The 22,263-nt window shown below is 37.6% G+C and overlaps 1 protein-coding gene across 2 annotated transcripts; it reads right to left on the reverse strand.

Moving 5' to 3' along the window:
- Positions 1–2,019: 2,019 nt before the first annotated feature.
- TTPA (alpha tocopherol transfer protein) lies at positions 2,020–20,326 on the reverse strand. Of its 2 annotated transcripts, none has more exons than XM_021688180.1 (5): positions 20,006–20,326; positions 13,392–13,545; positions 8,086–8,279; positions 6,388–6,498; positions 2,020–4,171 (listed from the first exon to the last, which is right to left on the reverse strand). In XM_021688180.1, exons 1-5 carry the CDS (start codon positions 20,207–20,209, stop codon positions 3,998–4,000), a joined length of 837 nt encoding a protein of 278 aa, XP_021543855.1. In that variant the 5' UTR covers positions 20,210–20,326; the 3' UTR covers positions 2,020–3,997. The 2 variants fall into 2 exon arrangements, with proteins under 2 accessions (XP_021543855.1, XP_021543856.1); XM_021688181.1 differs by lacking the exon at positions 2,020–4,171 and adding an exon at positions 5,932–6,088.
- Positions 20,327–22,263: the final 1,937 nt, after the last annotated feature.

Raw genomic sequence — 22,263 nt, forward strand, 5'->3', positions numbered from 1 at the left:
CATTTCCAAGTAGAATTGGTAGAATCTGGTGGCCTGTGGAACTGGGTCTGAAAGGAGCATGTGGTGTTGTGGAGGGTGTGGACTTTATAGCCAGGCCAGCCAAGTTCAGTGTGATGCTCGCATTCACTAGCTGTGTGACTCTGAGCCAGGGACAGACACGTTCAAAGTTCAGTTCTCGTCTGTAAAAATGGGCACAATGCCACTTACCTTTTTTTCAGCAGAGATTGAATGACACAACGTATGTGAATCTAAAGTTTTGTCTGGCACAAAGTAAGTAATCCATACATTTGAGTGCCCTTCAGCAGGTGTTCAAAGCCTCCCACATATGTTTCATGTGCATCTTTCTAGGGGAAGTCTTACTCTCCTGTACCCATTCCCTCCCTCCAAAAATAATAGGGCTCTTCACTATTTCTCAGACATGGCCTATTCATTCTCGTCTCTGTCTTTACTCATGCTATTTCTTTTCTTGGAATATCCTTCTTCTCCTCAGTTCTCATTTTTCTCCAGGGCAGTCAATTCACCTTAAAGGCTCTGCTTCAAATTGTACCTCGTCTAAGAACACATCCTCAATTACCCCACGTGGAAATTATCTTTCCTTCCAAAGCATTCTATTGGAACCATTCTAATGACCCTTACACTATACTGCAATTTACCCGGCTATTTTAGGTATATATATTCTCTCTTCTAGGTAGCATCTAGTTAATTTTTCTATTCACTGTAGTATTTAATTCAGTGTATGGTGTTATCAAAAGTAGACATTTGGGGTGCCTGGGTGGCTCAGTTGGTTAAGCATCTACATTCGGCTCAGGTCATGATCCCAGGGTCCTGGGATTGAGTCCACATAGGCTTCTTGCTCAGCAGGGAGCGAGCTTCACCCTCTGCCTGCCACTCCCCTTGCTTGTGCGCTCTCTCTCTGACAAATAAACAAATAAAATCTTTAAAAAAAGAAGTAGACATTTTATGGATTAATATGATTGACTTGGGTAGAAAAGAGAGCAGTCAAGCAAGTACTAGCTATGGGGGCAGAGGAGGACGACATGTGTCCTTGCTAGCAAGAAAATCAGAGGAGATGTACTGCTGCCAATCCTAATTTTATTACCCCCATTTCTAGTTCCACCTATGTAAATCACAGTTCCTCCACAGCATCTAAGTGTGGCAAAATTCAACATATAAGGCCAGTAAAGAGTGTTTCAGACAACACCATCCTACTAGTTTACTGAGTTTTTGGTTGGTTTGTAGGTTTCACCTGTTTTGTGAGCTACAGGCTTAATTTAGATGAGTGGCAAAGACAGTATATGCTCTAGTTCTTCCATGTTATTTCTGTAAGAAAAATATATAGTATAAATATTATATATATTTAAATATACAAGTATATGTTTTATAAAAATATATAATATTTATACTATATAAAAATATATTAAAAATATGGGCGCCTGGGTGGCTCATTTGGTTAAGCAACTGCCTTCGGCTCAGGTCATGATCCTGGAGTCCCTGGATCGAGTCCCGCATCGGGCTCCCTGCTCAGCAAGGAGCTTGCTTCTCCCTCTGACCCTCCCCCTTCTCATGTGCTCTCTCTCTCTCATTCTCTCTGTCTCAAATAAATAAATAAAATCTTTAAAAAATATATATATATATATTAAAAATATATAATATAAATATAAAATCACAATCTAGCCTAACAGCAGATCATTTCAAAATTAAATTATCTGATTAAGTAGCACACTCTTTTTTCGCTTAGAAGTTTTAGCTTATTAAATCTGCATGGCTTAATTTCATGATATTAGTTTGTGGTCCCTTTAAGCACAGCAAAAGACACTAGAGGAAGATAGTGTTGAACTCAGCAGCCTGGAAAAGCAGCCTGTAATGAAAACTTACAGAGGAAAAACTAGCATTTGTGTAATGGACAACCAGATGTGGTTAGTTTTTTCTTAAACTTATCTGTAAAGAAAAGCAATTTTTGAGAACAATCGCCTAATATTTGTATTGTATTTAAAAATGAAAAAGAAACAGCTATTGTTTATGTGAAAGATCTTTATTTTCTTTTGAACAATATTAAAACAAATAAATTATTGTGCAGTTCACTAACATACTGAGCACATGTTAGTGTTAACCTTATAAATAAAAGGCACTTCTGGTGCAATTACAGTAAAGTAATAGAGACAATTAGATAGTTATTTATCTTACCACCTTGTAAAATTGCCTGCTCATTTCACATTGTTCTTTTAATGTTCTTCAGTGATATTTAAAAAAAATGTCAAAGTCCCATCATGAAATGTACTTCTGTTGATTGACGTATTTTAATTCTATTTACTGCTAATGACATCACCAGTAAATCACATTTAAGAGACATCTTTAAATATTACCCTTTATTCGTGTGCTTCACAGTGTCATAAGAAAGTGTTTTAAGTACCCAAAAGTAAATTAAGTAGAACTCTGATATAAACCTCCTTTACAGAGGAATAAAAGTTGGGTAAACCAGAGCTTTTTGTTCTTGTTATTGTTTATGCTTTTTCAATGAGTTTATTCTGCTGTTATTTCTAATTATACAATTTTGTGAATTATATGATTTTGTAAGGAAGACTTTATAATTTTTTTTTAGAAAACAGGCATGATCTAATTTTTTAATAAAAATTATAATGTAAAGTTAGCTTCCCAATGCCAAGTCAAAATTAAGTATGTTCTCTAAAGAACATTCACAAGTGCTCTCAATTTTTTCATAGACATATGTACAGAGAATCACAAGTATCAGCTCACCTGATTAGAATAATTTTCTTATAAAGAAAAACACCCTTCATATATCCTTTCACAAAGATACTATTGTATGATTAATGTTGAAACCCAAGTAAGCTGAACAAATGTTTAACAAATTTTGCACCCTGTGTTTTTTTATTTTCAAGCTTAAAATAAAATAAAAAAAATCATGAAACACTATAAAATTGTCATAAATTGAAAGCTATACTGACATTGTGTCAATAAATGAAATATTCTTTGACATAAACTATAATACAAACAGCACACTTTACTGGTTTTTTAAAGTAAATGTGAATTAGAATTTGGCTAGAATATTCTGATATATAGTAAAAGTAAAATTATTTCATACATAATGTGAAAAGTTCCAGGTGTAACTGACAGTGATTTTTAAAATGTAAACATTTTCTTTCTTTTGTGTAGTTGTGTTATTGTTCAATTAAAAATAGAGTCCATGTATGACAATTAAATATTATTCCATTTCTAATTCTCTATGTAGTCATGATAAGAATAACCAAAAACTGAAGTCAAAATTACATTCTAGATTTATTTGAAAATGCAGAAATAATATTAAGAAACCATCAGCTATACCTGAAATATTTCCTAAATTATTTTTGATTATCAATTGTATCAACATGAGTAATTTCATAAAGAGGTCTAGATGCTACATACAATAGTTTATGGTGTACAGACTCCTCAATCAAAAGTTCCTATTGTGTAAATATACTGAAATAGAACTTTCCTGAGATGAACTATCTTGCTGGTCCACAGAATAACTCTGTAAAACTGTATTCAGATTTTAATCTGAATTATAATCTAATCTGACATCCACCCAAGGTGGGAGTTAATAATTTTCATCATCAGTTGATTTGTGCTAATTCTTCTTTTCAGTGGACCATTTATACATTTATTACTAAACCAATGTAGTCAGATAACTTGTGGAAAATGAAACTTTTCAGAAACAGCTACTTTAGGAGATACTTTCAAGTATAAAAATCAGGAATCCTTTCTATGCTTTTAAGGTATACTAACATTTAACTACTTGAAAGATACAGAAAATGCATTTAAAAAGTCAAGAAGTTTCCCAAATATCCATGTTGCTCATGTCAGAAGAGTTTTACATTTTAAAAGATCAATCAGAAAAATGTTAATTAGCTTAAAGGATTTTTTTTCTTTCATTCATATAACCAGGTAGGATCTCACTCATGTATTTATAATTAGGAAGTCATTGACATTAAGTAACTTCTTCTCATTGACTGATCTGTGAAATGCTGCTGAGGTAATTTTCAGACTTCATTATGAAATTTGTCCACTCCTGACAAATGTCCTCCATGGAGAATTCTGTACCACCATATTCCAGAGGAAGAATGTGTGGGAAATGCTGAAGTAAGCTTTGTTTGTAATTGTTCCCGTGCATGTGAATCTGAAATAGCCAAAATGTTTCAGAAGATATGCCCTCAGTCTCTCAGTAGATTAGATATATTTCTAATGTAAAATCAACACCATAGAACAAGGCATTTTAATGACTTTCAAGAGAGGAGAGCATGTATAGATACTGTGCCCTTTATTTCTCTGCTTATGTAAGAATTATACTTAAATTTCTATTGTGCTGCTTATGAGTCTAACCACCTTACTGTTTTTTATATGTATTTGTATTTGTATAACTATATAAGATTTATAGAAAGATATTCTGTCCTCTTTCAAAAATAGATTTTTAAAACTCTAAATAAAATTATTTTATATGGTCTATTCCCTAATGTACAGGTGATTCTTAGCAAAATATCTAACATCCTGAGACTGTTCTAGAGATGATAAAAATATACTTCCTGGTATTAGTTCATATGAATTAGAAGCATATATCTGCACACACCGTTATGTATATGGGGAGTAATTTATGTGGTACAGTTGATGGATACTCTTGGCTAGGACAGAATTGAGACAATTATGATGGTTGAGAACCTTAAATTTTCAAATATTTTAAACTATAAAAAGTGATCATATAATGCCATGAAGTTAAAATAAAGACTTAGAGCCTTCAATTAAAAGCACATCTTGCTAAAAATAAATAAGTACCCTTTTTCCATCTGCTAGTTCATCTATACATTCAATGATCATTTAAAAACAGCTACTGTATGCTAGGATAGGAGAATTGAAAAATGAATGAAACAAGTTTCCTGGAGTTGGGAACCTCAGAGTCCCAATTCTTGATTTCTTCTGAAATGTTTAAAATACCATCAGCTAATTGAAAAAAATTCCACTATTTCCTCAGAAGGGGGCAAATAAAAACACTCACAAGGTATTGCCAAAATGTTGAAAGGGAGGAGAATGGCTTGATTGGGTCCCCATCTCCCTGACTTTGGCAAGTCTGTTTCATGTCAATTACCTTTCACTGAAATGCTTCACCTACCTTCTCAATTTTTTTATTTTTCTTTCTTTTTTGCTCATATTCTCCTATTCATTAGGTTCAGTTCATTGTTTTTGTTTTTATTTGTCCAGAATATAACCCAAAATAGAAATACTTATTTTTAGATCTTTCAGAGTTAAACAAAACGTGTCAGATATTATCAAGCTACACTGAGGAGAGACAAAAGTGAGCCCTGCAAAATTGACTTTTTTAAAAATGCTAGAATGAAAAGTGGCCATCTTCATAGGTGTAGTTCTTCTTGAAGACAGATAGAAATTCCTACTGGATAATCTCTACAAATTATCCTTTATAGATTAATGTAGAAGAGTGGTTGCCATTCTTGGGAATTCAAATTTTATTTTTAATACTTGAAAAAAACCTAAGAGATATTAGATATTCACCTGAGATAAGGCTCCACAAGATAGGTAAAAACAAAAACAAAGAAACCCATCAAATCTCTTTGCTTTAATTAACATGACATTAAGTCACATACCTTGGGTATTGTGGTTTTCAGTTATGCATGTCTAATTTAAATACATTTATTTTTTATTTGCACAGATAATACATTCATATGGCTAGAAATCAAAACAAGATAAAAGGTATACAATGAGATGCCTTGGTCCCTACTCAAACCTCATCCACCCCATCCACACCTCTACTCTATTACATATAGTTAGGTTGCTTTCTTGTATCCTTTTAATGTAAATACAACTAGAGATTCTGATTTCTCCCCTTTTTATACAAAAGGTAGTATACTATAAAAACTATTCTTCATTTTTTTATTTCACTTTACATCATGAAAGTCTTACTGTATTCCATTGTGTTGATACAGCTGTTTATTTAACCAGTTCCCTAATGATGAACACTTGGTGGTTTCCAATCTTTTGCTACAATGAATCCTTTTGTATCTGTAATTTTGTTTATGTGCTGGTATATCTGTGGGATAAAATCCCAAAAGTGCAAAGGCTGTGATTTTGATAACTATTATCACACTGCCCTCTATAGGGAATATACCATTTTGCGCTCCCACTTCAATGAATGAGAGGCTGTTCCCCCCAAGCCTAACTTGATTTTCCAAATTAAAAAGGAATTTTAATTTATAAAAATGCTTTGTTAGACAAATACTTAAAACATTGGGCTAATTGTGGGGAGGGGAGTTAAGAATGCAATCCTTAAATAAAAAGGATTGGAACATTTGGTACAGAAGAATAGTGACTTGAATATGTTTTACTTACCCGTTCCTTAATTTTTTCAGTCAGGAATGGTTTAATCATGGAAAAGACAGCATGGAAAATTATTGGCTCATTTATCAAATGGATACCACGAACTTTTAATGGAAAGGAATCCTTTTGAAAATAAAGAAAAAAATTATTAATAACAAAGCATAAATCAATATATATTCCTATTGACCAGTCCCTTCTCTGAACACTTGCTTTACTTAGTGCAGTACCTAAAGTGGGATTTTATTTTCAGAATTATTTATTCCATCAACACAATATCCTGCTCTGCAGTTCACAGTCACTAGATTAAGGAAAGATGTCTGAAAAAGGTTTCACCTTACAGCTTAGGCAAAGTATTTTAAGAAAGACCTGCATCTTTTGTAAGTAAGACACAGAAAATATCTTTTCCAACCACATATAAATGTTCTTTCAACGAACCAGTGAGTCATTTGGATGTTTATATTTAACCATGTTCCCCTAATTTTTATTTTGAGGAAAAAATTAAAATCTCATAGAAGCTGAAGAAATAGTAAACACACACTTTTAAACTTCTGGCACAGGTATAGGTCTTTCACATCAAAGTAATACAGGTTTATTTAGAAATCTTAAAACATTAAGAATTAAAAAAAAACACTTCATCAATAGTTTTCCTACACAAAATGTGCTCACATACAGATTTCTCCCGCCAAATTTCTTTCATGCAAAATTCTTTTTTTTTTTCCCCTATGCATACCTTTTACAGATGTGTTATCAATTTGGAGCTTTTCCTTCCAGGTTCTTTCTATGAATAATTTTATTTTAAACATAATTGTCAATATGCTGTCTAAATAATTTGCACCCTGTTTTGTTTCATTGACATAATACAATTTTTACACATATCATGAGTTTTAATATTGTTGCGATAATCTATCAAATGGATATACCATAATTTTCCTATTTCTGGAAAAATAAACTGTTTCTAATTCTCATCTATAAAAATTGATGCTATAGTAACTATCTTTATCGGAGGCAATGGTGGTTATAAACACAACTCCTACATTCAGATGACCTGAACTGGAATTCTTGCTTCACTGTTGACAAAATGTGTGTGCTTGGGCATTGCTATGTCACCCCTCTGATATAGTTAATTAATCTGTAAAATGGGAAAAATAATAGCTATAGGCTTGTTTGGTCATTAAGAGACATTGAGACATTTAGCAAAGTACTTGGCACATAATAAGCTACTATTGTTATTATATATGAAGTCTTTACTGTATTTCAGATTATTCATTGGCTAGGTCCCCGAAAGTAGAATTACTGGATCAAAGATGATGGCCATCTTAAAAACCTTTAATTTCTGAAGGGATTGTATCAATTTATACCTACCAAGAATGTAACATTTTATTGTACCATTGCTATAAATATTGTTTTGAGTCAATTTTTTAATTTAGGAAGAAAATATTAATAACAGAAAGAGAAAGTTACCACGCTATTATTTAAATGTATAAATTCTGTAGTTACTAATTTTGAACCTATTTTCAGTTTCTTGCAACATTCTTTCTTTTATGAATTAATAGCACTTTATTTCCTCTTAGCATTATTGAATTCTATGTGTCATTTTAAAATTATTTATTTTCTAATAAATGTATTATCCTCTTGCTTTGTTGAACATATAACTAAATTGAAATCTATTATTTGGAATTAGTATCCCAAAGAGTTAAAATATACACTTACTGTAAGAACAGCAGCAATCTTCTTGGCTACGGATGGGGTGATTTGAAAAGCATGAGAAAACTGCCAGCCTTCTAGATCAAAGATAGCCTTGATACCATTCCGTTGCGTTTCTACCTCCTGTACAATAAGCTCGGATGTGATTAGACTTACGCGAAAAACATCATAAGCTGTGAAAACTTTGGGGTCCCATTGTGCTAAAAAAAATTTTAAAAATAGCATATCTCAGCATAGTGTAAGGATTCAGGAAGATTTACAAAGGGAAACTAATTCTTTTGAGACTTAAAATGTCAGTAGAAATAAAAACATGTACAAAGAGCGTGAATTGAATAATGGATCAATTTGGTAGTCCAAAAACATGTTCCTGCTATTTCCTCTATCCTCAAATCCCTAGGGAAGAACAGATAAGGGCATGGGGGAGAAGAGAATGAATGCAGGCTGGATCTGATTGCCAGATGAAGCTATAGCCCAAAACATTCAGGAGAGGGTTGTGGCTAAAGACGAGAATGTCCCCAGGTATGCTCCCAGCTCGGAGGTGTTGGAAATGGGAAAAGCAAGGGCTTTTGGATGATAAAGGATTATAAAGAGTAACTAAGGTCCCTATAGTAACCGAAGAGGTTGCTAAGGGAAATGGATGAAGAGCAGACTGGCAGGATGATGTATCAGACACCCCTCGGTGGCAACAGCACATAGCGGTCATGTCTGCACAGGCCAGAACAGTAAGTGTGGGCTTTGGAAAAGAGCCAGGGAAGCACTCTGGTAGCTGCCTACACCCAGGGGAAACAACAAAGCATTACTGACATTCCTGTCCTCTCCCCTCCCCCACCATCCCTGGGCAGGCCAGGGCAAGCAGAAATGACAGTAATGGACAGGCAAACAGGTGATCTTAAAAGAAGATACACATTCACTAAGTATTATAACATTTTTAAAAATACACACAAAGAAGAGGGGAACCACACTCAGTAGACAAAGACATTAAAACCTAAGGAAACAGTTAATAAAGCAAGAGACATTAAAAAGAAGCAAGATAGTTTCAGTGAGGGAATAAAAGGGTAATGTAGGCTATTATTATAAGAACAGGTTATTATTTAAAAGAATCAGTTGAGATCTTGGAAATAAAAAGACGATAATTCAAGTAAATCTCAGTTGATGGGTCAAATAGCAGAAAAGACACAGCCAATGAGTGCATAATGGTTTGGAATACCAAGCTGAGGAATTCTCTGAAAAGAGCCAACAATTGATATGTATGCATCAAAAGACTCATGCAGCTAGAGACATGCAGCTAGATCCAGAGTTTTGACATCCAACTAATTAGAGTTCTGGAAGGAAATAATGCAGAGAATAGGGAAGAGGGGAAAGAGGAATAACAGTAGAGAAAAATGTTCCAAAGCTGAAAAAAATGCAAGTCTTCATACTGAAGGTTCCAAGGAGTGCCTAAGGAGACAAATGAGAAAGGGGAAAGAAAAGATTCATGATTAAGTAATGGTAAAGTTTCAAAATACCAAAGTTTCTGGCTTGGGCAACTGGGTAGAATGGTGGTACCATTTACTGAGAGAGGAAACAGTGAAAGAGAAATGTTTTGGGAGGAAAAAATCGTAAGTAGTTTGGGACACGTAAAAATGGTGAATGAGAGACATCCAACTGGAGACAGTTGGAATAGGGAGCTGCTCCTACAGATCCCTGGGGACAGGAGATGGTGGGGTGAAGACAGAAATCTGAGAGTTGTTTGTACTTGCATGACAGCCTGCAACAGGGATTATCTTAGGTCTACATAGAAAGTAGCATAAGAAGAGGAAGTGCCCTAAAGAATTTCAGAATTGAAAAGGTGGTAGAACAGGTGGTGCCAGCAAAGGAGACTCAGAAGGAGCAGCCAGTTTAAGTCAGGAAAACATCAGGAGAATGTAGCATTAGAAAAGCCAAGGGAAGAGGATATCTCAAGAAAGAGGAAGTGGTTTGCTGTGTTGAGAGATCAAGTAAAACAGAACTAAACATGTCCACTAGATTTGGTGAAAAGAAGGTCACTGATGATTTGTTAAGGTCATTTCAGCACAGAGGTGGAAGTGAAACCAGGGCAGGGTGGATTGAGAGGAATTGTGAAAAACTGTGAAAATATGGATGGTGAACATCACTAATTTGAGATGTTTGGCTGAGAATGAGGAGTAGGGAGATGGCTGGGGTGGAGGCTGGAGGATCTTGTGGGATTGAGAAGGAGTTTTTGTTTTGTTTTGGATGGCTGACCCTTAATAGATTTAAATGTTGATAGGGAGTGTCTTCTAGCAAGGAAAAAATCGAAGATAGAAAAGAGACAATCAGAAGTATTCCCAGAAAGGCATAATGGGATTGCCCTTTGCTTTTTAAGAGCCTCAGCTGCCTGGTAAGAATTTGAGTAATCAATTCATGGATAACCCAGCTCAAATATACTATATTACTTCAGACATTGGCAGAAAAGCTAAAATGGTGAAAAATACAAGCAGAATGATTGAAAGTCTGCAGTCAAGAAAATAGTTACTGGCCTAAATTTCCAAGCTCACCAACATAGTTGTCTAGACCTGTGCTGTCCAATGGGGTAGCCATTAGCCATGTGTGGCTATTTAAATTTAAACTAATTAACATTAAATGAAATTAAAAATTCAATTTCTTAGTTGCAAAAGCCACATTTCAAGTGCTCAATAGCCACGTGTGACTAGTGGCTACTGTAGAACAATTTCATCATCATAGAAAATTCTATTGGATAGCGCTGGTCTAGACTCTAAGCTCCTTTAAGGCAAAAGGAAAATATGACTTAACTTCTTCATTCCTTTTCCAGCATCTATTTAATATTTATTGAGTGCTGATTATATATCAGGTAATGTTCTAATTATATTTCATGTGTATTACAGGATTTAATGCTCACAGGAACCCCGTGAGATAGGTTTTTACTATGCCTGTTTGACAGAGAAAATGGGATTACGGGTACATAGCTGCCCACGTAGCTAGAACATAGCAGAGCTGCAGTTCCAACCTGGGCAATGTGCTGTAGAACTTTAACCCTAAGAACTAAGCCATAGTCAAAACTTAATACTCACTGTTAAATTTTATTTTTGCTGCGACAGTATAATAGTTTCAAAAGGCATAAAATTATATTTGGCTGGTAGGCTAATAGTGGCAAAAACTGAGTTTCACCTTGTGTTGCCCTGATGGACTGGAGAAAAAAGGTTCTGTGCATTTTCACTGCACAGATGGTACCTAGGGAAAGGTGGTTATGCTAATGTTCTACCCAAAACCTCTACCACAGATTTCCTTTTTTAGTTTCTCCCATTAATTCAATTACATTTAGGAAATTTATAAATCTTTATCCTATCCTTTCCTTTTACTCCTAAACCTCTTCTGAGTTTTCCCTTTGCACCCTAGAATAAGATCTTATTCTACATAACACACAGGAAATTTGCTGCATGCCCTTCTGTTCTGACCATCACTAACTTACGTGTTTTCTGTTTTTGTTTTTTTTAAGATTTTATTTATTTGACAGAGAGAGAGCGCACAAGCAGGGGGAGCAGCAGGCAGAGGGAGAGGGAGAAGCAGGCTCCCCGCCGAGCAAGGAGCTGGATATGGGGCTTGATCCCAGGACCCTGGGATCATGACCTGAGCTGAAGGCAAATGCTTAACCGACTGAGCCACCCAGGGACCGCCCCAACCAACATGTTTTCTTGATTTTAAAAACAGTATACTTAAATGTTAATGTACCATAAGAAACCCTCTCACTAAGCAATAGAAGACAATTGATGCAGTGTTAAGGTATGTATGTATGTATGTATTTATTTATTCATAAAGCTTTTATTTTTAAATAATCTCTATACCCAACGTGGGGCTCAAACTCACAACCCCAAGATCAAGAGTCGCACGTTCCACTGACTGAGCCATCCAGATTCCCCCAGTGTTAAGGTATTTATGATCAAAGTAGCACATTAGTTTTTTCACTATGAAGATGTCATTTTTACTTCTTAACTTGCCCCAGGTAATTCATGCACAAATTTGAAAAAACTCCAGCCAGGCAGTACAGAGCCAGGACACTTGCAGAAAGAGCCCCCTGAAGGTTTCAGTTTTATGTTCCTGGGACCTTTGAGTAGCATTGCCAGATAAAATATAAGACACCCTGTTAAAGCTGAATTTCAGATAAAAAACAAATAATTTTTTAGTATGTATGGAGCATACTGATACTAAAAAATTATATCCTGTTTATCTGAAATTCAAATTCAAACTGGACATCCCATATTTTCATACACTCTATGGTTACTTGCTACATAAAACATAGATAATATCGTCACTCTGGCAACTCTACCTCTAAAGAACTTGGGGAACTACATTCATCATCCTATAACACTGGTGGGGCAACAAAAGGACAGGGCAGACATGGTGACATCTGTTTTATGGACAGTGACTTCACGACTGACCCAATTGTATCTGACACATAAGCAGGAGCAAACACCCGGAATCATTCTCCTCGGTCTTCTGATACCCTAAAGAATTACATGCAGTACCTTCTTACAAGATCATAAACAGTTGAGTTACAAGCAGGTATCTTATCTATAATCAGGTAGAAAAAGCAAATCTATAAAGAGGCCACGAGAGGATGCTGGGAGCAGTGTGAGTCCTTCTTCATTACATGCCATTTTTAATCACACACAGGTCTGAGGAAGGGGCAGTCACACCACAGGAATACTAGGAAGGTCTAACGGTGAAAAGGGGAAGCTATGACAAGAGGGGTATGTGGAATACAGTGTCTTCAACGCTACTCAGGGATGCCGCTTTCCCACTGGACCTTCCCCCGCCCCAGAGAATGAGTCCCTGGCTCCTCAGCCTCGGGTGTTATCCAACTAGCCATTCACTCACTCCAGAAATATTTAATACATACCTACCATATACTAGGTCCTGGTTTTAGTGTTAGGATACAGTGAACAGAACAGACAAAATCCATGCTCTCATGGAGCTTGTGTTATTACCGTTCAGAATTCTTATTTGGATTTCCTACTAAGCATTTTCTAAACACTTTACCTTGATCTTTTTCACCTTTCCCCCTGTATTTCTCTACTCTGCTTTCTTTCTCTCTTATTTTATACAGCTGACTGTGTGGAAGAACGGAAGCAAGCTTTTCGTTGGTTTCTAATTTTCTCACAGTTGCCAGTTTTATTATATTTGAGGGACATTACAATCTAAATTAAACCTAAGTTAAAGCCTGAAAAGCAAAATTCTTAAATATGGACTCATAAAGCTTTCAGTATGGCAGCCAAGAAAAAGAAAGAAAAAGAAAAGCAGTGCTGTATATGACTTACCGATTCTGTAAATAAGAACTTTGCTGCCAGTGGGATCTCTGGCTCTCAGGACTCCGAGGTAACCAGCCTTCAGAAGTCCCAGAATACTTCTAGGGCACAGATCTGCACTTATTTCTGGACATTCTGCTCTCCACTTATAATAGTTTTTCAGTAACTGAAAAATAAAATAAAAATTGACTACAGATGTCATACATGGTAAGCACCTTGTAAAAACGGAAGCAAAGCCTTGGCATTATGTACGGCCCTTACCATCCATTATGTCAGGATTTTAATCTGGGGTATTTTTTTTTCATTGTAAAAATTTAAGTTCCCGTCATCAAGCATTGCAGGTGATAAGACTTCATCACAAATTCAAAGTTGAGTAATTTTCATTTGTCTCCTATGGTTGGTAGTCTCCAAAGATAGCTACCAGTAATACCTCCCCTCCTGGTAGACACATGCCATTTGTCCCCTTACAGGTGGAATCCAGTTGATTCCTCCCCCCAGAATCTGGGCCAGCCTTACATTTTGCTTTGGCAGAAGTGACACTGTGCCTTACATTTTGCTTTGGCAGAAGTGACACTGTGCTAGTTTAGGAAGGCTGGGACTTTCTACATTTGCTTTTGGGGACCCAGAAACCACATCAGAATAAGATTACTAAATAGTAAGTCTATGTGGAAAGAGGCACTAGACAACTAGAGCCCATCTTGGTCTGGTCTCAGCCAAGTTCCCATCTGATGCAATGTGGATCACAGATGAGTCATCCCCACTCAGCCCTGCCCAACTGAGAATCACAGACGAATAAATAGTTGCGGTTTAAGCCACTAAATTTGGGGGTGACTTGTTACTCAGCAATAGCTAACTGAAACATCTACTGTTAGTCCATTCTGAAATAAGGAAAAATAGAAATCAAATGAATTAGCTGTACAAGTATTTTTGGAGCATCTACATTGTTCTACACACTGGATAGGCACTTGAGTTATAGCCATGAACAGAATAAAATGCCTGCGCTCATTGGGGCTGACCTGCTGGTGACAACTGGATCATACATGCCATGCTTTGTAGTGAAAAGTTAAATTCCCAGGCTGCTTCATCAGAAAAACCTTGACTCTACCACATATCACCTGTGTGATCTTGGGTAGTTATTTAACTCCTTTGTGTCTTGTTTCCTCCATATCTGCTTGCGGGATTAAACGTAAAGCATACATGGACATAATGAGTGGTAGTTACCCCTGCTATTGTTGTAATAGGAAAGTTATTTGGATTTATTGCTCATCTGAGTATCTTAGTGCAGGTTTATGTTAAAGATAACTAGAATTTTTTGGTTTCATTTTCTTTCCTACAAAAAAGAGCTAAATCAAAGATATAAAGGAACATCTCTATACCATTGCTATACTTTCTACTAATAGAAAAACAATAAAAATCAGCTTTGTTAATAGTGGTATGTATTCTGAGCAGAACAGTAAGCCCAGATAGTAGGTCTTGGTAAAGTATGGTCTGAAGGAATCCTGTTTTCTTTTTATTTTAAAAGAACCACCAATAATGGTTACTCTGCATTTACAAGAAATACGGATATTGCCAGTATATTGTGAAGAATACTAAAATCAATGCATTTAAAGTTTATTATGGTTTAATTTTCCTCTTCACGATGTTTAGCATTCTCAATTTTTGTAAAATGACAATATGTTTGGGTTTTGTTGTTTTGTTTTAAAGATTTAATTATTTTGAGAGAGAGAGAGCACAAGAGGGAGGGGCAGAGGGAGAAGGAAGGAGAATCTCAAGCAAACTCCACGCTCAGCGTGGAGCCTGAGGGAAGGCTTGATCTCACGACCGTGAGATCAAGACCTGAGCTGAAACCAAGTGTCGGAGGCTTAACCATCTGCACCACCTGGGCACCCCAACAATAAGTCTGTTTTGAATTTAAAGAGGTGGGAAATGGAAGTTTAGATGAAAGGAAGGGACGAATTTCATATTTGAGAGTCACTGGAATAAACATGACAGGTGTGATCACAAAGTAGTGATGACCTGGAAGAGAAAGAACAAATATAAATTTAAAAGCCAAGTAGAGGGTGAAATTCCAAACCTGGAGCAACGTTAATGGCTGGCAAGGGCTGGAGAAAGAGAAAAGCTGGCTGGACTGGAGGAGCCTTGACACCATGGCGCACAGAAGGGAGGAAAAAGTTATGTATGTCTCCTGCCCCTCTCTCCCCTCTCTCTCTCTCTCTCCCTGATGTTGTCTTTCTAACTTTCTCTATCTCTGTCTTTCTCCCTCTCATTTCTTCATTTAATAAACTTTTCTGAACTCTTTTAAAAAAGAGAATGTTGCCATGGGCTGGATAAAACTGCGAGGTAGGAAAGAAAAAAGTCCCTAAATTAGCCAACAAAGAAATAACTGGTGACCTAAATAGCAATTTCCAAAAGCAGAAAGAACAAAAGGTACATTGTAGATTCTGATATATTCATTCTACTCTTTGAGTTTCTCTTCCTCCTCCTGTCTTAGAGGGCATCAGAATAAGTGTTAAAAGAATGTTACAGTGCTCATTACTTTGATAGCTCCCTCAGATACAAAAATAGTCCTTTTAATTCTGTTTCAAGCAAAACGCTAGAAGCAGCATATTAGCTCCTATATAAAAATAACGATTTTAATTTCCCATGGAATCATAGAAGTTGTAGCTTCATTAAAAGGGATCTTTAGGTAACAGGCAGGGTCCTCAGCTTATTCATCTCTGCAGAATGCTGGGCACCCAGGAGATAGGTACAAGTGTTGAATGAAAGAATAAATTAATGCGTGAATAAACCAGCCGAATTCACATACTTGAAAAGCTGACTTTTTCATAAAAGTGTGCAAATCACTCTCCTGCCTTTGACATTTAACTTTTGCAAATTGAAGTATCTAAACCTGGATATTTGAGCATTACTTTTCCTCTGACAAATAAATTCAAAACTTGGCTGACATAAATAAGTTATGTAAATAACACAAACTGCTACTCAGCAATTCTCAAACAAATATCAGAAGTCCACAACAACAAAAAAAACCTGGCAGCAGGTAAGCATTCATTACTGGAAGGCACCTGTTTTTGCTCCAGTTAGGAATAAATAAATGTAAAAAGTTAGGGTTTATTTTAACTATGCTTTGTAGTAGAGTCAGTTTCTTCTTACATTTTTCATGTGCTTTCAAACAAAATAACAGCTATAGTTGTGCTGCGTTTACAGGGTTTAATGGCATCATTTCAATTCCTTCTCACAACCATCCTGAGAGGTAACTACTGTTATCCCATGTTATGGATAAGAATAGTAAAGCTCAGAGAAGTTACACATTTGTTTAAGGGCAGTAACTATCAGGAGCAGAGTCACTGAAACTGACATGTGATATGACAAATTCTATAAAAGAAGCTACAGGAAGAGTCAATGGATTTTTGAAAGCTTCAAAGACTTTGGGGAAACCGTAAAAATACTTAAAGGATAAAAAAACTTGCCACATAGAGCAAAAACATAGGGAACTGAACTAGTCACTTATAAAAGACAGGCATTCACAAGAACATGTAGGACACATAGAGGTTAACAGTTGGCCGTTTTATGTTCATTGTTTTGAACAGAAGGGGCAAGTGCAGTATACTTGTGAGCATAGGCTCTGCAGAGTTCAACCCAAGTTCAAATCCCTCCTCTACCACTTAATACCTGACTTTGGAGTAGAAACTGCATCTCAGTTTCTTCTAAAATGAGAAAATAATGGGATGATCCACACAAACACTATTTACCCAAATACTTGGTACTCTATAAACTTTTAGAATCATAAAAACCTCATTAATTCACTGTATCTTCAAATACAAAAACTAGAATAATGAGAAATTTCATTGTAACTGAGGGGCTTATCAAGCTTTCTTCATATACTAAAACTATAGGGCTTTTATATTATAAATAAGGGGGTTTGAGTTAAATTAACTGCCTTTATGGAGGAAATTGAAAAAAAAAAATAGTTCACACTCTAAGCCTTTCCCTTTCCTTTCTAGTTGGCAGAAAAGTAAGGCAAAGAGTTCACAAACAGAAACTTGATCCCTATCCAGTGGATTTAGACAGTCTTGCTAACCAATTCCTCAAGGACATGGTGAAATGAAAACAATTCAGGAAAATAAAGAATACAGAAAACAATATATATAACAGCTGCTGGAGGTAACTTTTATTCCTTCTTGTGTGTAGACATTACTTTTGAAAAGCAGCTAAAATGAAATCAGTAAATCACACACTTTTTTATTATTAGTGATCTCTACACATTTATATGTTTAATGTTTCATTTAAACTGCACTCCTCATGGGACCTAAGATTGTCTTTATATTTAGTAGTTGCTGAGTAAATATTAGTTTATTACCCATGATGTTGGGATACCTGAGTAGCCATCTGACGAAACAAAAATAAAGTCAGATTCTTATTTCATTCCTAACATCAAAATAAATCCCAGTAGGTTAGCAACTCCAACATTAAAAAGAGACATCATAAATTACTAGAGAAAATTTTGGAGAGGAGAAGAGCTTATAAAACCCAGAAACAATCAAAGAACAATCTAATCGATACATGTGATTACATAAAAATGTTTAAAGTCCGCACAGAAAAGAAAAATAGTACAAGCAATGTCCAAAGACAACAAACTAGGGCAAAGGCTTATTTTCTTTAATACATAAAGATATTTTATGAATAAAAAATGTATATGTATATTTTATGTGAACAAAATGGAAGAAAATCAACAAACTGTAAAAACAGCTAACTAGAAAATAATCTAAAAATTTTAAATATATGAAAGATGATTAACCTCACTTTTAATTAAACAAATGCATATTATAATGAGAACCAATTGCTCACCAAGCAGGTTGACACAGATCATAATGTTTGATAGTACAGTGTTGGTGATAATATGGAGAAAAAGGCGCCATTTTGTAATATAAAAGTGATAAAATTAGTGCAAACGCTTTGAAGGACAGTTACATTCATCAACCCTGAAAATGCATACCTCACTTCATCCAGGAACTTTACAGGTTGAACTTGTAAGGATATATTCCTATGTTTGCACAAAGACAAATGTATAAAGAGATACTACTCCTATTTTTGCACAAAGACAAATATATAAAGAGATATCCAGTTGGTGATAGAAGAAATCCCATTTGTCTTGTTTACTGCATTTTGTGTACAGCCAGGCAAATTGTAAGAGTTCAAAAAATAATCACTGAATGAAGGAAAGAACAGCATGTGTGGGCATTGCCATTGGCTGAGGATAACTCCTCTATCTAATAACAGGGGACTGGTTAATAAATTTAGATATAATAAATCCATACAATGGAATAGTACACAGCCCCCAAAAAGAATAAGATTTATGAACACATACTGAACTAGGCTGATCTCTATGATAAATTAGGTAAAAACAAAAAACAAAAACAAAAACCAAACAAACAAGGCCAAATGTAAAACACATACATATGCTTGTGTGAGCACAGACTATACCTAGAAAGATAAACAGGTAACAGTAACTGATTCTGGGTAGAGGACCAGCAAAATGAAGGTTTGGGGTGGGGAACTTTTTTCCTTTATAAAGTTACTTTTAGAAACTTACTTTGCACTCTTTACTGTTCATAAAAAAATCACCCATGCTCTTTACTTTTTCAATTAAAAATTAGTTATCAACAACAACAACAAAACTCATACTGGGTCATGTTATGATTCTGCACTGGTATACTTTCCCTGTCTCCCACTCCCAATATGACACCGAGGAAGCCACTTGGCGGAAGGGCTAGATCAGGTTCAATTGCTGAGTGCTTACTATATTGTCAGGCTCTGTGCTGGGTACGTGTTGTTCTGCTAAACTGGTTAATGTTCAATCCTCAGAATCAGTGAGGTAGGCTTTCTCACCCTTATTTAACAGAAGAGGATGCTGAGCCCAAAGTGACATAACTCAAGGTTACATCCCTCTTTTTTGGTTCCTGTTTTCCTATCACCCCTTCTTCAACCATCTGTAACATACCTGGAAACACAAAAGAACCACCTCATCCCGCACCTTTCCACTCAAAATATATTGGACCGCTTTACTGTCCTGACATTTAAGTATTATTATTAATAATGGCACTATTTTGCTAGAATTTGGCTTCAGACCTTCAGTTTTACTGGCAACTTCATTTTTCCCACCACAGGTGTTGTGATCTGCTAAATTGTGATAAATCTAGGTTTCCTACTTCGAAGCTGTTACTCTGTTTTATATCGCTGGCTTCGGGCCAGGGACAGGAAAGACATCCCTATTCTCCCCCCCCACCCAAACAAACAAACAAACAAACAAAAACAAAAACAAAAACTTGATAGGTTTCGGAGACTCATCTAGAGCACAGTTCCAGTGTTTGGGGTCAAACGGGCCATCACCCCAGAGCGCTCCAGCTTTTTCTAGGTTTCCTCTTTCCGTGACTCAGAGAAACTGGAAGGACCGGCGCGGGAGTTCTCAGAACACCTGCAGCCACCGCGCCCGCCGCCCTGTGCGTTAGAAGGGCGCGTAGCCAGCCACCAAGGCTCGGCAGGCAACTCGGGATTTCCCAGAGGTCTGGCCATGCCGCTGGTCCCCCGCCCTGCCCGCGCAGGGGAACGCAGCGGGGAAGCGTGCTCACCCGCCAGGCCAGGTCGAGGTCGAAGTCCCGGGCGCGCAGGAACCGCAGCAGGAAGGAGTCGGTGAGTGGCAGAGGCGTCGGCGGAGCGCCCGCCGCCCGGGCTCGGCGCCGCAGCTCGGCCAGGCCGGGCTGCAGCAGCGGGGAGTGGTCGGGCAGCGCGCTGAGCTGCAGCCCCGCCGCAGGCCCCGGCCGCATCTCTGCCATGCCCGCCCCGCGCTGTCCCCCGCCAACTTCATCGGGGCGGCGGGGAAAAGCGCGGGCTCCGCGCCACCCTCCGGCCCCTCCTCCGGTGGCGGCTGCCCAGCGCACACCCACCCTCCCGCCCCGCCGGGCCGCGACGGGCCTCTCGCCCCCGCGAGTGGGTGGGCCAGCGCTTGGAACCACGTGGTGTCCCCACGGTGCAACTCCTTCTGGAAATCCGGGGTGGTAACCCGAGCCTTTCTTTCTTCAGTGAGGGAAGTCGTGGTGTTCACCGTCAAAGGGAAGACATCAGAAAGTTTGCCTACACTGATAGCGATGAGTTGGGACGTTTTTCACGCACACACACACACACACACACACACACACACAATCTGCTAGAACAAATGTTTCCGTCTTTTTCTCCCTTTCCTGCCGCCTTTCCTCTCTCTCTTCCTTCCTCCCTCCTTCTCTCCTTGCTTTTCCTTCCTTCTCACCTCCCTCCCTCCCTCCCTCCCTTCCTTCCTTCTTCTCCTTTCTTTTTCATCTTGGACCTGGAAGGAGCCTTAGGACAACCATTTAATGGCACTGTGGCCGACTCATTACTAAAGCTTCCTCCTTACTCTTATTAAAGCTCCAAGCTGACTTCCCACCCCAAACTGTATTATCACAGTGGTTTCTAAAATACACATGCCAGGGGCGCCTGGGTGGCTCAGTTGGTTAAGCGACTGCCTTCGGCTCAGGTCATGATCCTGGAGTCCTGGGATCGAGTCCCGCGTCGGGCTCCCTGCTCGGCAGGGAGTCTGCTTCTCCCTCTGACCCTCCTCCCTCTCATGCTCTCTGTCTCTCATTCTCTCTGTCTCAAATAAATAAATAAAATCTTTAAAAAAAAAATACACATGCCATAATGCCACATTAAAAACTCAATACTCTGAGCCCCTTGCACCAAATCCAGGCAGTCTTCTCGGTTCTTGGCATTTTATCCTGTTAGTGACACATACAAATGAATGTCTAGCAAGTGCCAAAAAAAAGTTGTAAACACCATATACTTCCTCCATTACCCTGCACCACCGTGTCTAGTCTTTCAATGGACAGTCTAAAGATGGATGACCTAGTCTAAGTCTTCCCAGGTAATGATGAATCAGGGAAATGATGTGGAAACCAGAACGGGTGCTAAATTAGGCTTTTCTTGATCTGTACCAATTGCAGCTATCCTAGAATTGACCTGAGTCTCCCAGGGGAATCCATGAGACTAATTCTTACTGAATATATACCATGTGCCAGGTAAATGCTAGAATTGCACAAACAAATAAAGCCAAATCTTTGCCTTTAAGAGAGAGTGGTGAGGGGTGCCTGGGTGGCTCAGTCAGTTAAGCTTCTGCCTTGGGCTCAGGTCATGATCCCAGGGTCCTGGGATTGAGCCCCACATTGGGCTCTCTACTCGGCAGGGAGCCTGCTTCTCCCTTTCCCACTCCCCCTGCTTGTGTTCCCTCTCTCGCTGTCTCTCTCTCTCTGTCGAATAAATAAATTTAAAAAATCTTAAAAAAAAAAAGAGAGAGTGGTGAGAAGGACTGGCATTTCCTTCATTAAAAGAATAGTTACTGAATTGCTACTGTTTCCAGACTTTGTTCAAGGTGCAGAGGGTAACCTGTGAACAAAGCAGAAACACCTGTCTTCAGGGACTTTTCATTCTTGTGGAGGGAGACAGGCAATAAACAAGATTAAAAAAAAGTGATAAAATATGGCATGAGAGATGGTGATCATTGCTATGGGGAAACAAAGCGATGAAGGGGGATAGCACCTCAATGGAATGTTTGAATGAACACCCGGAAGAGGTGAGGAAGGGGTAGATCATGCAAGGCTTTACCCAGAGCTCTGGATAATACAAATACAAGGGAAGCCAGTCTTCTCTAGTAGTCTAAAGTGTTTAAAAGTGAATTAAGAGCGTATATACAGCATGTTCTTCTCCAAAATTGTTTCAACACATTTTTCTACTTATTCTTAGAAATCAGCATCTGTTTTTTTGAGAGTGGGCAGAAAGTTCAGCAAGAGATCATGGACATAGCTGTAGTATCCTTTTT

The sequence above is a fragment of the Neomonachus schauinslandi genome, chromosome 4 (assembly GCF_002201575.2).
Source record: "Neomonachus schauinslandi chromosome 4, ASM220157v2, whole genome shotgun sequence".
Classification (NCBI taxonomy): domain Eukaryota; kingdom Metazoa; phylum Chordata; class Mammalia; order Carnivora; family Phocidae; genus Neomonachus; species Neomonachus schauinslandi.